At 56.6% G+C, this 14,598-nt stretch overlaps 1 protein-coding gene and 1 long non-coding RNA gene across 4 annotated transcripts in view; one reads left to right on the top strand and one right to left on the bottom strand.

Moving 5' to 3' along the window:
* LOC140597743 (uncharacterized) overlaps positions 1–3,589 on the top strand; it is a 9,410-nt gene extending 5,821 nt beyond the window's left edge. Inside the window, exon 2 of the long non-coding RNA XR_011999645.1 lies at positions 3,276–3,589. This is a non-coding gene — a long non-coding RNA (uncharacterized lncRNA). The remainder of the gene's footprint in view (positions 1–3,275) is intronic.
* The window catches only part of KCNH4 (potassium voltage-gated channel subfamily H member 4), an 18,305-nt gene extending 3,707 nt beyond the window's left edge, over positions 1–14,598 (bottom strand). The window contains exons 1-14 of one of the 3 annotated variants that reach the window (XM_025986980.2): positions 14,302–14,598; positions 12,213–12,446; positions 11,743–11,889; positions 11,491–11,618; positions 10,255–10,498; positions 9,750–9,907; positions 6,674–6,881; positions 5,161–5,355; positions 4,572–4,771; positions 2,466–2,715; positions 1,630–1,874; positions 956–994; positions 412–764; positions 20–126 (exon numbers count right to left, since the gene is read on the bottom strand). In XM_025986980.2, the coding sequence (XP_025842765.1) occupies positions 20–126; positions 412–764; positions 956–994; positions 1,630–1,874; positions 2,466–2,715; positions 4,572–4,771; positions 5,161–5,355; positions 6,674–6,881; positions 9,750–9,907; positions 10,255–10,498; positions 11,491–11,618; positions 11,743–11,889; positions 12,213–12,446; positions 14,302–14,377 (2,584 nt within the window). In that variant the 5' untranslated portion in view covers positions 14,378–14,598. Of the gene's footprint in view, positions 1–19; positions 127–411; positions 765–955; positions 1,168–1,629; positions 1,875–2,465; positions 2,716–4,571; positions 4,772–5,160; positions 5,356–6,673; positions 6,882–9,749; positions 9,908–10,254; positions 10,499–11,490; positions 11,619–11,742; positions 11,890–12,212; positions 12,447–14,301 lie in introns of all 3 variants that reach the window. The other 2 variants (XM_072747171.1, XM_072747170.1) reach the window with 2 other exon arrangements.

Genomic DNA, 14,598 nt, shown 5'->3' with positions numbered 1-14,598 from the left:
GTCTGTGGCTGGCTCTTACCTGAAGGAGGGGCCTGTGAGCAGGGCCTAGGGTGCTCAGGCCTTCTGCTGAACCGGAATGTAGGGGCCTCTGCTGTGCTGCCCGAGTCCTCAATGCCATCCACTATCCTGGGATGGGGGCAGTGATCATCAGTCCCACGGGGAGAGGGCAAGGGCCAGAGCAGAGCAGGCAGAGGGTGACTGGGGGCAGCAGTGCCAGGGAGCTGGGGAGGAGTAGCGATCAAAGAGGGGTGGGGTTGCAAGTGTGGTGGATCAGGAAAGGCAGAGGGGCAGATGGGGCAGAGACAGGATGAGCACTGGATGAGCACTGGTTGGAATGCTGGGGACAGAGCCCAGAGAAGGTTCTGGAAGCCAGCAGGGGTATGGGGAAGGCAGGGGAGGCTGGCGTCTCACCGGGGACTGAGGTCCGGAGGTCCAAAGGTTCCCAGTGGGGGAATGAGAAGCTGGGGAAGCTTCCAGGCAGCAGAGCCCCTGGGGGGGCCATGAGGCGAGGGGCTGTGGCCCCGGCCAGCCAAGGCAGGAGAAGGGGACGGGGACAGGGAAGGGGATGAGACAAGGACTGAGAATGGGGGCAGCTCCTCGCCCAAGAGGCTGACCAGGGAGCCCCGGGGTCGTGCTGGGCTGAGGTTGGGCAGCAGGAGGGGCCGGCGGGGCCTAGAACCACCCCCAGACTCCACCCCAGTCTCAGCCTCCGTGATGGATGGCAGGGTCTTGTCTGAGGAGGAGCCAAGGCTTTCCGAGCGGGGCTGTGGGCAGAGGGCAGCTGATGTCAGGACAGTGAACAATAGGCCTCTTCATTAAGCAATAGCCTTCACTGGCAGATGCTGCTCCTCCCTCCCTCCCTTCTCCCCACAGCAAAGGAGCCAAGGAAAGTTACCCCCCAGCTCCCAGACTCTCCCCCATGCAGCCTCAACCCTCCCCAGGAAGGCAGTGTTACCTGGGAGAGGCGAGGAGACCGGGAAAAGCGGCCGAGGCCCTGCGGGGGACACGGGGGTTCAAGCTGACTCACACCTCCTCCCTCCCCTGCTGCAGCACTTCCTAGTCCTACCCATCAGTGCTGTGGGCTTTGAGAATGTGGGGTTTTTCTGTGGCGTTGAGTCAGAGATACCTCCAACTCCAACTCAGAGACGTCTGAGTAGCAAAGTAAATCTGAAAAGTAGCGAAAGACAAGGGCCCAGAGCCTAAGCCAAAATGGGCTCAGGAAATATTTGGTGAGTGCAGAAGAGGAAACCCAGGGGATGATGCCCAGTTTAGAGAGGGACTTGACAGAAGAGGAGCACACGAAGGAGACTGTTTCCAAGGTGAGGGCCCTCTGAGGAGTCTGGAGTGAGGCTGAGAAGTGGCCAATAAGAGATGATGGGTCAGAGGAATTGGAAGTAGAAGTGGTGAGAGATGGTCCATGGGGTTGGGTGATGGCCAATGGAGAAGGGTCAGGTGGGAGTGGAAGATGCAAAGCAAGCATGGAAGGGACAATGGAAGGGGGTGCCTGGGCTTGAGAAACAACTTTCTCAGGGTGGAAGGAGATGCATGGGGCCCTCTCTTGGGCTGGGGGAGGTCTGCTCTGAAGGAGGGGACCTCAGAGGAGAGACAGGCCATAGGGGGTCTACATACATTGGTGTCAGAGCCCTGGCGCAGGTTGAAGGTGAGGTCCCGGGGCAGGCCAGCCCGGAAGGCAGCCCCGTACTCAGGATAGAGCCTCAGGACCTCAGCCAGCCCTCGGCTGCTCAGCTGCTGCAGGCCACAGTAGGTCAGTGCCTTCACGTCAGCGCTGGTCTTCAGCACGCAGCTTGGGCCTGCCCCTGACCCAGGCTCCTGCCCCGGCTCAGGGATATCTGCCCCAATCAGGTCCCCCTTCCCTGTGGGCAAGGGATGGGGACAGTCAGCTGGGGCAGAGGGACCAAGAGGATATCAGCAGGAGGTGGTCAATGGATATGATGGATGGTAGGTGTGTTTGAAGGGTGGTTGAAGATGGATCAATCAATAGGACTGGTGGAAATAATCAACAGAGTTGGGAAAAAGTCAGTGGAGAATGATGGATGAAGTTGGAAGATAGTCAATGGGGGATTTCAGTATAATCAATGGAACTGGATGATCAGTAAAGAATGGCCAGACGGGTCAGTTAAAGGGTAAAGGTCAGGGAAGTTGAGGGTCAATGGGAAGGGCCAGTGGAATTGGAAGAGAATACAGTGGGAAAAGGACCAATTGAGTTGGGAGAGAGTCATTGGCAGGGGAAGGGTTGATGGGTTGATGGCCAATGGGATTAGGGCAGAGTCCAAGGGTATGGACGGAAGAGGATGATAGTAGGGTGAAGGGACCAGGAAAGAGGACTCCTCAGCAGGAATTCCACATATCCACCAGGGGTTTCTCAGTCCCTAGATTCCTGGCCACACCCAAGGCCTCTGGGGCAAGGTTCTGGGGTAGGTAGTAGATGGTGGTGGGATCCTCACCCAGGATGGCCAGCACCATGTTGTCTCGAAGCACTTCAAGCGAGCCGGAGCAGACGTAGTAATGTGCCTGCAGTGCGTCCCCACGGCGCAACAGGTACTCGCCTGGAGCGCAGAACGAGGTCTTGATGTGCAGGGAGAGGGCCCGCAGGCAGCCCCTGCTCGCCGCTCCGAACAGCGGCAGCTGCAGGATCTCCCGGTTCAGGTGCATAGCGATGTCAGCTCTCAGCTCGTCTGGGAAGTCACGCAGTAACTGCATAAGGGGCATAGGTCATTCTGGCCATCCCCCTACAGCTGCTACTTGAGTTCTACAAATGTGCTGAGCTGTCTCCAAGGGGAGAGCTCCAACTGACCTTTTGCTTTGAAGTTACCCATTTCTGACCATCAGGAAGAACTGTGCATGTCAAACCTCAATTTTGCTTGTGTGTGTGGACCTCCCAACCCAAGTTCTGGAGCAGAGATAAGTCTTTTCCTCTCTGGCCACCACCCGTGACTACATGCAGAGGTCACTCACACATGTTGTCCTAGTTACTCAATCCCACACAAGGACCAGCCCTGGTGGGTCAGCCGTTCAACCAGACATCAGGAAACTAAAATCAGCCCCTGAATCTGTGTGGACCTTGGACAATCCATTTGCTCTCTCTGGGCCTCAGTATCTTCATCTGTAAAGATGCAGAGTTACACTAGACTTGAACATTACCAATGACCTTCGAGGAACCAAACTTAATGTTCACAGATCCATCCTCATCGTACGGAGCCTCTAGGCCAATCTGACTTGCTGACCTCTTCCTTTTGTCCTCATTTCCTCCCCAGGCTCCTCTTCTAACTTGCTACATTCTTCCTGCATCATGGCAACCAACTCTGTGAATTCCCCACTCCTGAGGAGCCTGGAGCCCTGCATATGGGTCTAGACCCGTATTTTCATCTACCTATGGAGCAGCCTCCACCTGGATCTCCCACAAGCACCACACCTTCAACATGGCCTAATCCTGGACGGATTTCTTTCTTTCTTTCTTTCTTTCTTTCTTTCTTTCTTTCTTTCTTTCTTTCTTTCTTTCTTCAAGATTTTATTCATTTATTCATGAGAGACACAGATAGAGAAAGAGGCAGAGACACAGACAGAGGGAGAAGCAGCCTCCATGCAGGGAGCCCGATGTGGGACCTGATCCCGGGTCTCCAGGATCACGCCCAGAGCGGAAGGCAGTGCTAAACAACTGAGCCACCTGGGCTGCCCATGGACTTTCGTTTTCATCCTGAAGTCCAACCTTCCTCCTGCGATGCCTCCATCACACCCCTTTGCCCAAACCAGGAACCTGGGACTTTTTCTGAGTTCCTCCCCTGCAACCAGCTAATCACCGGGTCCCATGGCTCCTGCTCTCAGAAACATCTCCAGGCCACTCACCAGCCTAAATTTTGCAGGATAAAATCTAAATTCGAGATCATCCATGAGCTGGGCTGGCCCACCTCCCAGACCCTGTCTCCTGCACTGTCTCACTCCTCCCTTCACCGCACTCACACACCCGTTCCTGAAGGCTCACTGAAGGACTTTCAGTTCCCTGAACTCACCATGTTCTTTTGCGTCAACGTTTCCTGACCAGTGTTCCTATTGCTCATTCTGCCTGGAATGGCCTCTGGTCGCAGGCTGATTTCCTTCTTGCCCTTCACAATGCTCCCTCTTCTGTGCCACCTCCCTGACTCCTCTAGGCCCAGACACAATGTCCCCTCATTGCACCATGGTGCCCTGAAGGAGAGTCCTATTCACTGCCTAATGGTTTACCTGTCCACCTGCCTCACCCCACTGGTGTCTCCCTGAGGACAAGGGCTGAATGTCATCGTCTCTGAGCTCCCTGTGTCCAGCACAGAGGTTGGCCCAAAGCCAGTGCTCAGGAAATGCCAGCTGCGGGGAGGTTGGCATTAGCTGAGGCCTGAGCTCCCTTTCAGCTCCCGTGTTCCAGCGCAAAGGGAATGGGATGTGGATCTGGGTGGGTGCGCGTCCCCCGTGAGCCACACCTTGCCTCCTGGGCCCCCGGCTGCCTCCACTCCAGACCCGGGTGGGCGGCCGCCCCTTCCCTGCGGCGGGCCCCGGGAGCCCCGCGCATAGCGCACTACCTCGTTGGCGTCGATGCCGCTGTTGACGGCCCACGTGGTCTGGAAGGACTCAAGCATGCGCTGCTTGAGCGGCCGCGGCAGGCGGTGCACCCGGATGAAGTCCTTGAGGTCCTTCATGCGGCTGTGGTAGAGCGAGCGGCGCGAGTACATGCGCTGGATGATGGCAGTCACGTTCCCGAACACCACGGCGTGCATGAGCGCTGCAGCGGCGGCAGCGGGCAGCCCGTGAGCTCGGCCCCCCTCCCTGCCTCCTCCCCTGCCCTCCGCGGCTCGGTCCCGGTCCCGGGGAGGGAGGGCCAGGAGGGCCAGGGGCTGGGGTGGCAGCAGGAAGGGGCCAGGTCTGGTGCTCCTCTCCTGCCCGCCCCCCACTGGATCATGAACTTGGGTGTCTCCTCCCCTCCGTGAGAGGCTACGCCCTTTCTTGTGGCAAGCCCCCAGGCCAGCATGTAGTAGATGCCGAGGAAACGGCTATGAATGAATGCACGACTGGCTGGACGTGGGTGGACATCTTGCCTTCTCTGAGCCCGTTTCCCCATCTGCACGCGGGGCTTAGCAGGGCCACCCCGGGGCTTGGCAGGCCCGGCCTCACCGCCTATGAGCATGGTGCAGATGGAGAAGATCTTCTCCGCGTCGGTGTTGGCGCACACGTTGCCGAAGCCCACGCTGGTGAGGCTGCTCAGCGTGAAGTAGAGGGCAGCGATGTAGGCGCTGCGCCGCGACGGGCCGCCCGCCGAGCCATTGACGTAGGGCTCCTCCAGCCGCTTGCCCAGTTCGTGCAACCAGCCTGGGGGGTGGAGGGAGGCAAGGAGCAGCTGCCCGGGGTGGCTGGGAGCTGGCTTTCCCCCGAGCTGCCGCCGGCGCCTGACCTTGAGCAAGTATATACAGAGGTGAGGGGAGGTTTGCACCCGCAGGCACAGGCAGGCACAGGAAATGTGAGGAGCAGCCTGGGCCTGGGCCTCCCCACCGTGAACTGGTTACAGTTGCAGCAAACCAAGGCTAAACTGCTGAGCTGCTGACTCTGGGGGGGGGGGGGGGGGGGGGGGAGGTTCTGACTCTCTTGTAGTTTTTTTTTTTTTTTTTAATTTTTATTTATTGATGATACTCACAAAGAGAGAGAGAGAGAGAGAGAGAGAGAGAGGCAGAGACACAGGCAGAGGGAGAAGGAGGCTCCATGCACCGCGAGCCCGACGTGGGATTCGATCCCGGGTCTCCAGGATCGCGCCCTGGGCCAAAGGCAGGCGCCAAACCGCTGCGCCACCCAGGGATCCCTCTCTTGTAGTTTATTGAGCAACCCCCTGTGTACAGCGTGCTGGCACTTGACCCAGCCAGACATTCTCCCCACCCTGGTGGAACCTACAAGTCTAGAGGGGAAAGACACATGAAATACCTTGCAGGTAGTCAGTGAGCTACTAAAAGGGAAGTATAGGGTGTCCCAGGAGCCATAATAGGTTAGGGGGAGCCAACCCAGTTGAGGGGCAAGGGGGTATGGTTCCTGAAGGACTCCCATAGGACAGAGCACTTTAGTGGATATTGCAAGGAATAGAAAAGCCACGTAGGGGAAGAAGGGGAGGAAAGACAAAGAGGGAGAGGATTCCCAAGAGGAAAACATGTTCAAGGCCATTGTGAAAAAGCAGTACATCCTGGGCGCTGGCATGAGGCCAATGTGGCTGCAGCACAGGGCGCAGGGGAGAAGGAGAAGCCAGGTGGGAAGAGAGAAGGCTGCAGGGCTATGCAGGGTGTGGACAGAGTGCAGACTTTGTTTTGAGGGCAATGCAGGGTCATGGAAAGGGTCCAGGCAGGAGTCCTGCTCCCTTTGCCCCAAACACCCTCCCCACCATCAGAATGTTTTCTGTACTGTTCTGATTGCCTGTCACTGTTCTTGCTCCCCTTCTAGGCTGTGAGGTCAGCCAACCTAAGGCAGAACCCTCATCTTCACTCAGTACTCCCACACCTGACGGGGAAGGAGCTCAATGCACATCTGTGGGATGGAGGGAAGAATGTGGGGGTGGTGGGGGTGGTGCCAGGGGAGGCATGGGCTTGGGGGCCTGTGTGGACAGGGCAGGTGGATGGGTGTCAGTGAAAGCCTGGGGTCGGTGGCTCACCGATGTCCCAAAGCAGCGGGTCATTGGCCTCCATCTCCCGGCGCCCGATGACGTACCAGATGCAGGCCATCCAGTGGGCGAGGAGTGCAAAGACGGACATGAGCAGCGTGAGCACCACAGCGCTGCACTGGGAGTACCGCTCCAGCTTCTGCAGCAGCCGCAGCAGCCGCAGCAGCCGCACCGTCTTCAGCAGGTGCACCAGTGAAGTCTGCAGGGAGTGTGGCGGGGGAGAGGCTGTCAGCAGGCACACCGCCTCGCCTCGGAACCCCCAAGGCCCCTCCCAGCGCCTTGTCACCAGATGCCCTGGAGACAGGGGAAGCTGCAGCAGGAAAAATGGTCCTGCTGTCCTGAGAAAATGACGAGGGAATGCAGCGGGAGAGAATAATACTAAAACCAATAAAGGCTAACACTTACTATATGCGTCCTGGCTTACTTATATAAGCACTCGCTATATATGTCAGGCACTGGGTGAAGCACTTATCATCCTCATGAAAAACTCATGCCTTCAGTTCAATTATCATCATTGTTCCCAGTTTGCAGATGAGTAAACTAAAGCTCAGTGAAGCTAGTGATCTGCTCAAGGTCACACACCCAAGGAAATAATGGAACTGGGACTTCCGTTTGAGTTGCTACCTAAGTCCATTTTGTGCTGTTCTGCCTCTAGCACTGTGGGCTGGTGAAAAAGCAAGTCCTGGTCAGAGGTAGGGGAACACACAGAATGATCTCTGGCCCCTGCTTGAAGCCCTCACGGTCCTAGGCACAATCAGCTGTGGACAGGAGCTGGTGTCAGTGATGACAGCATCTATGAGGGGACCATCCCTCAAGACACAGAGAGCAAGGTAGAGTGGGAACAGGCAAGAGGCCTGGGAACTGTTCCCATGGTGGGTCAGCTGCAGATGACAGCAGCATGCTGGAATGTTGAGGGAAAGAGACCAGGAACAGAGGGAGCCTCGGCTTTGAGGTCTTAGCCCTTGCGGGGGCTGGTTGGAAGTTGATGGAGCTAGTGGCACCTAGTAAGCATCCTGTAAGTGTTAGCTAATATTACCACCATGACTGTTTTCACTGTGATCATTAATGCTTCAATTGGTCCTTCAAATTTTAGAGATAAGGAGCAGGTACTCTAAGGGAGGGTATAGCTTGGAAGCCAGGGCTGGGGGCTCTGGGGCATCGCCTGGTGAACTTAGCACAAAGGCCCTTCCAGAAGCCTCCAGCAGCATCCCCCATAGCCTTGGCCCTACACAGCTCCTGAGCCACCTCCTGTCCTTTTCTCTAATTTTAGGTGAAGGAGCTGGAAAGGAGGTGGCCCTGCTTCCCCCACATGGACCATCTCCAGGGCTTAACATCTGCCCCCACCTCCCAGAACTTCTGCCTCCAAACTTGAATCCTTCAGGGCTTGCCTCTAGTCACCTGCTCCTGTGCCCCACTCACTTGGTGCCCTCCTCTCCTTCTCCTTAGACCAGAATGTCCCAGGCCTGGATCCTTTAAGTCCACAGCTCTGCCAGTGCTCACTCATCCTCTATCCTTGCTCTGCCTCCTTCTGGCCCAGCACTGCTCCTTATCTCTCCTTACACCACATCACCCACTCGGGGTTGGGGGGGGAGCTTGGATTCCGGGGAAGCAGGGTAGTATGGTGGAAAGAGGAATAGACAAGGAGTCTGGATACCTGGTTCCAATCTCCTGCCTGCCACTGTTAGCTGCGTCACCTCTCTGAGCCTTTGCATCTACCTCTGAAAAAGAGAATCTGCCCAAGAGGTTACTGTGAGACTCCTATGGGATGATGTGCATGAACACACTTAGTAAATGGAAGGTGCTCCTGAAGGTACCAGAGGAGGGGGACTGCCTGGGAGGAGGAACAGGGGCCTCTCTGCAGTTCTTCCTCTCTCCAGGGACAGTTGTCTGCCCACTGACACCAGCCCGGTGGGCATGGGTTGGGAGAGTGCACTCACAGGGAGGGATAGGTAGCTCTGCTCAGAGTGGCCGGAGCCTCAGGGCAGACATACACACATGCACGTGTGTGGGAGCGTGCACACACGTGTACACAGCCAGGAGAAGAGGCCCACAGCCCGTTGGCGGCTAGTTAAATCCGGCTGCGTGTAGGTGGTTTCCTGCTATAGCTGAGTGTGGCAGAGAGAGGAGCGCACAGGGAAACTGCTCTCCACCTCCCCACCCAACAGCCAAGGGAGTCTGGGGACACAAGGTGGGACTTCCTCACCCTGGACTTGAGAACACCTACTATCGGCTGGCTGGGTGCAGAGCTGACCACTCAGGGCACCTCCAGGCATTCTCCAGAGAGCTGGGAGGACCCAGGTCCTGGCTCTCTGCCTCCAAGTCCACCCCACAGCTTCTGCCTCCTTGTCTTGGCTTACTATGCTCCCCCCAGATGCTCTCTCCCCATCTCCTGCCAGCCAAATCTCTGTCTAGGGTCTAGCTCTGCTCTCTCTCCCTGCAGAAATCCTTCCCAGACCCTTCGGGGCCTTTTTCCCAGATGGGGTGCTTTGGCCTCCCAGGTGCTGGCTAGATTTCAGATCATTTTCACACATGCCCACTTTCTTGCCTGGAACTCCAAGGCAGGCTAGCTCCATGCCCAGCCCCCAACAATACCTGGGCCCCATCTTCCTCTCCATTCACCTCTTCCGTTCCTGCTGTCCCCTCCAACAGTCCTTCCCCCTCACCAGCTTAGCTGCCTGGAGGCTGAATCCTTGTCCCTTTTCTCCACAGTGACCATGCTCCACACAGTGCTTTGCAGACAGCTAAATGCTCATCGGTTGTTTGTTAAATAAAAATGTGAAAAGTACCACTCATTTGGCATCAGACCAACGCCGCCTTGGTAGCCCTAGTTAGCTTTTCATTTGTCTCAGCTTCCCTCAGTGATTGTGAGCTGAGCTCCCCAGAGCACAGACCCTCCCAGCTCCTTCTGAGCAGCTAGCTCAGGGCTCTGCCCACAGCAGGTGCCTGACAACTACTTGCAGATGGATGGATGGGAAGGGCTGAGTCTGGGTTGGGGTTGGTCTCTTAGTGGGAGATGCTGTGCTAAATTTGGGAGACTGGGCTGCAGGGTGGGATCGGGGTCACTCACCACGGTGATGTTGAAGACATAAAGCAGGTCAAAAGGTAGAGCAGCAATAAGGTCAACAAAGAACCAGGTGGCCAGGTAGTGAAGGCCAATGGAACGAGGAGCAGAGACCACCTGGCCGGACTGGGACACATAGGTGGTGCGGAAGTTCAGGATGATATCTGGGAATGCAAGAGGCTGTTAATAGGGGGCTTTGGCCCAGAAATTCAGGTTATAGGGCCAACAAACTAAGTAAGCTGGGAACAAGCCTGAGACCCAGAATGGAGTTGGAGGCAGAAATTGGGAAGACAGACTAGGCTTCTGGCCACTCTTTAGGGAGGAGTGGTCTAAAGGCTGAAGGCTGAAGGGGTCAGGGGTCAGGGTGCATGGACCATTAGGACTCAAAGACCCTTTAGAAATGATTGGGCTCTGAATGCCTGGGGCCTGTAGGCCCAGGATGGAGCGAAGCTTGGATGCATGGGTCCCCCCCCAGCCCACCCACCAGGATATGTGGGGCAGAGGGTCTGACCCAGGATGAAGAGCATCTCCACGGCGATGTCGCTGACAAGGGTGTGTCGGGAAGTGATGGGGGTATCATCATCGCCCAAGAAGCAGACGTTGTAGGGGACGGTGACCGCAACGTAGAAGGTGGCAAGGAGGATGAGGCCGTCCCACACGGCCTTGGGGACGCTGTAGTGGAGGAGGAGGCAGCGGGACCCCCCCACGGAGGCCACCTTGTACTCGGGCACTGATGGCTTTGGCTCAAACACGTTCTAGGGGGAGAGGGGTGGCGGTTGGGGACATTTAAGGGAAAGGGGAGGCAAGGCTTGAGGAAGGGAGAGGCACAGGATGGGGAGGAGGGGAGTGGGCACTGCAGGCATGACCACGTGAGGAGATAGAAGGTGCAGGAGAGGGGTTCAGGGGCTGGCGCCTGACACTACCTTCCTCTGCCAACTTACTGCTCAGGTCCCCTTTTGAGAAATCATGTTTTGTGTGGGGCTATTTATTTATTTTTAAAGATTTTATTTATTTATTTGAGAGAGAATGAGCATGAGCAGTGGGGAGGACCAGAGGGAGAGGGAGAAGCAGACTCTCCACTGAGCAGGGAACCCAATGTGGGGCTCAATCCCAGCACCCTGGGATCATGATCTGAGGCAAAGGCAGACACCTAATCCACTGAACCACCCATGGACCCCTGTGTGGGGTTTTTATAAGGCTTGACCTTAACCCTGCTTGAGAAGGAGATTATGACAAATCAGGCACATGCCTTAGCTTGAGGGGTCACTAACTTCTTCAAGTTTCACTTGGAATCTGGGGTCCCTGTAGGGGATGGGGATATCCCAGAGATGAGGGGACACTGGCACAGTGCACCCCATTCTCTGTAGCCCCGACAAACTACACAGAGGGTTGGAGAATCAATCCTGTGGCTTTATCAGGGTCCTGGGGCTAGAACCAAAACCCCAATGGAAGCCTTCTCCCTAGAACCACAGCTTATGATTTCACTCCTATGAGGTAACCTTATCATTCAGATGTAGGTGATATAATTGCTGCTAGATCCCTGCCCTTATGACATCATCAGAGTAGAGTGATGTCAATCATAGGGAAGAAAGGGAGATGGGGTTGGAAGATGTGAGGACACATGGGACACAGCAGAGAGTCGTACATGAGAAATGGATGGTCGGAGGAATAAGCCACTGGAGGGAGATATTAGCAAGGGCGCCTTAGAATCACAGCTGGGAGATATTGGGGTAGAGATAGGACTCACATTATTGGTTTTCATGCCTCCCTGGCGCCGGCGGCCAAAGTGGCCAGTCAGCCGGTGTAAGACAGTACGGCTCTGCCTCCGGGCAGATCGAAGTCTCGAGCTCGCTCCCCTCCTACCAAGGGAGTTTTCTGTTGGAAAGAAGCGTGCAGAGGTAAGTGGGGGCACATCCCAGGAGGCTGGGTAGGAAAAAGTCTTGTGTGACCTTGCAAGGACCTCTGACCATTCATGCCTCCTCCCAACACCTGCAGTTACCATGATTACTGTCCCCATGGCCTCCTGGGGACCCAAGTCCTGGGCCTCCACTCTGAGTGATGTCCTTGAAGGAAAAGAGGAAAAGCACGACTTCTCCCATCTCATTCTTGATGGGCATCATGTCCAAGAGGCACCAAAAGGCCGAGCCTGTAGATGTGGAGGGATGGAAGGGGAGGGTGAGCAGCCCTTTGCAAGGCACCTCTTTCCCCTTCATCACCCCAGGTTCCTGGGCATGGTCAAAGGGCTTGGCAAAGGTTTAGAGATGGAAAGAACCCCAGAGATTATGTCAACTGACTCCTTCCCTTCTGGATGGGAGAACCAAGGCCTAGAGAGAATCAGGGATGCACTCAGTGTCATATAGTCAGCTTGTGGTGGTGTGGGGACCAGTACCCAGGCTTCCACTATGCCAAGTGGACTCTGGGTAAGGTCCAGGATCTGGGCAGGGCTGCAGGGTGGGCCAGACCCCCTACCATCCTTTCGGTAGAAGCAGATTTCAGCCCGGTGCTCCTGATGGCCTTCCAGGGCCTTGTGCAGCCTCTGCAGGGCTGGCTCACTGGTCTCTGGACCGTAGAGGAAACGGCAGCTGCAGGTCTTCTGCATGACCTCCGTGCGGCCGTAGCCCGTGAGCTCGCAGAATCCGTCAGAGCAGTAGACAATGGGAAAGCCCCGTGGGCCCTGTGCATTGGCCAGCAGGAAGTTGCTGTCTGTGGGAAGAAGAAGTCAAGGTTAGGTCAAGGCCAGGAGAAGAGCCTAGCTTCAAGATGGGCAGTACCTCCCCCAAGCTGTGGTCAGAGGTCACAGAGCCAGAAACTTCCTAGGCTTCCGTGTGATTCCTGGATCCCCTTCTGGATATTCTGAAATGAGAGTAAGAAGAGCTAGAGCAAAAGGACAGGGACTTAAGTGTGGCCTGGAATTGAGATGGGGATCACTGGGTGTTGAAGATGATCTTTCCTCCTGCCTTCAAGCTGGTGAACTATTACAGAGCAGCTATAGTAGTAAGGACATGGGCTCCAGTGAGACACCTGTGCCATTTTCTGATGGGTAACCTTGGACAAGCTAATGAACTCTTGTGCTTCAGCTTTCTTATCTGCAAAAGTGGGGGGTAATATATCTTCCTCACATGGTTGTTGTGAAAGTTACATGAGTTGCCTGGGGAGAACAAATCCTGATACATACTAAGCACTACACTGAGAAGGTAAAAGGATTCCCCTACATTCCCACAGCTTTCAAAATGCATGCAGAGCTGCTATCCTGTCATCCTATTAGAGAGTAGCCAGGGCAGAGATTTCGGTGATATCACACCCATTTTATTGATAGGAAACCAAAAGACAGAGATGATCCAAACTCATAAATCTCCTTGGTTGGGGGAGGGAGACAGTGATGAGTTAGTGTCCTCATTCTCTGCCTTCCAAGGAAGGTCTTCTTTATAGCATCTCTTTAGGTAATTTCAGAGGGTCTGTCCCAGTGCTCAAAGTCTGAGAGCATTGGGCTGTTTTTTTAAATCCAGAAACACCAGGAGCAGAACCTGAGCTGGCTCCATCTGGCTCCAGTGGGTGGAGGCCACAGGAGGGTTCTGTGGGCCATCGGGGGCAGAGTCTCAGCTGAGGGAAGGGGCCTGAGACACAACCAGTGCCAGGTGCTAAGAGGGGTGAGTGTCTGGGGGTAGTCAGGCAGATGGAGACTGAAGGTGCCTGGGAGGCTCTGGGCCCTGGGCAGCAGCCTCCTTCTTCCATCCCAGGGCCCGTTGCCCCGGTGATGGGAGCTATGGAAACAAGGGAGGTGTCTGTTGGGGGAGAGTGGGGAGGCGGCTAGGGCCCCGGCGGCTTGGTTTCCGCCCGCGGGTGTCGCTCCCCCCACCTTCCAGATACTGCCCAGGGTACCCAAAGGGGCCAGGGGGAGATGTCTCTGCTCCAAAGTAGGAAAAGGGAAAGGCGGGAGAATAGGCAGGGAAGGAGGAATGTGGCTGTCCAAGGTGCTGAACCTGGAATCCAAACTGGGGGTGGGCGAGCAGAGTTCCCTCCGTCACACGGACCACCCCTCCTCCGCCTGCCTCACCTCCCTCAGACAGAGGAGAGCCAAGATTTGGGGGCGCATGACCTTAATCCAAGCTAGGTGCTGCTGAAGTCTGATCTTTTCTCTTTCTTTCTTTTTTCTTTTTTTTCTTCTGGGGGAAGGAGATCCTGGAGCCTTCTGGAAGTAGACTCCAGAGCGCCTGACCACTTCGTCCCACCTCTGCGTCTCGGATACCCACACACACGCCCCCAGCAGAGCTCTGCCTGGGAGCTGGCGGCTGCCAAGGCCTCTCCTCCGTTTTGCGGCACCAAGAACCTTTTCTGACTCCAGTCACACCCCCAACCTTGGCCCCCCGCACTCTTGGCCCTCCCCCGCCTCCCTTCACAGTGCACTCCAGTCCTGTTCCTTTCCCGCGGCTTCGGGAGTTCCTAGACCGTCAGCTCCACTCTCCCCGCCTCGGGTCTCCCCACGTCTAGCGGACCCGCGCCAGCGCCCAAGCGGACTTGGCCCCCGCTCGAAACCCAGCCCCAGCCTCGCCCCACTCACGCGTGCCGTCGAAGCGGGTGGCGATGGTGTCCAGAAAGGTGTTTTGCGGGGCCAGCAACCCCTTCATGACCGGCATGGCCTCAGGGCTGGGGTTCGAGGCACGGCGCTGGGGGGCCTTCAGCGCGGCGGGGCAGGAGGGGGCGCGCTACCGGCGGGGCCGGGGCGCCCCATGCGCCCGCCTGCCTCCTCCCCTCCTCTCGGCGCTGCCGCCGCCGCTGCCTCTCTGCTCTGAACCCCGCAGCTCTCTGCTCAGCTTGGCGCCGCCTCGGTCCCCCCACCTCCCTGCGGGCCAAGTTC

This window comes from Vulpes vulpes, chromosome 2, assembly GCF_048418805.1.
Source record: "Vulpes vulpes isolate BD-2025 chromosome 2, VulVul3, whole genome shotgun sequence".
In the NCBI taxonomy this organism is placed as follows: domain Eukaryota; kingdom Metazoa; phylum Chordata; class Mammalia; order Carnivora; family Canidae; genus Vulpes; species Vulpes vulpes.
The sequence above is the reverse complement of the archived record's forward strand: the minus strand, read 5'-3'. Positions and strand labels throughout refer to the sequence as shown.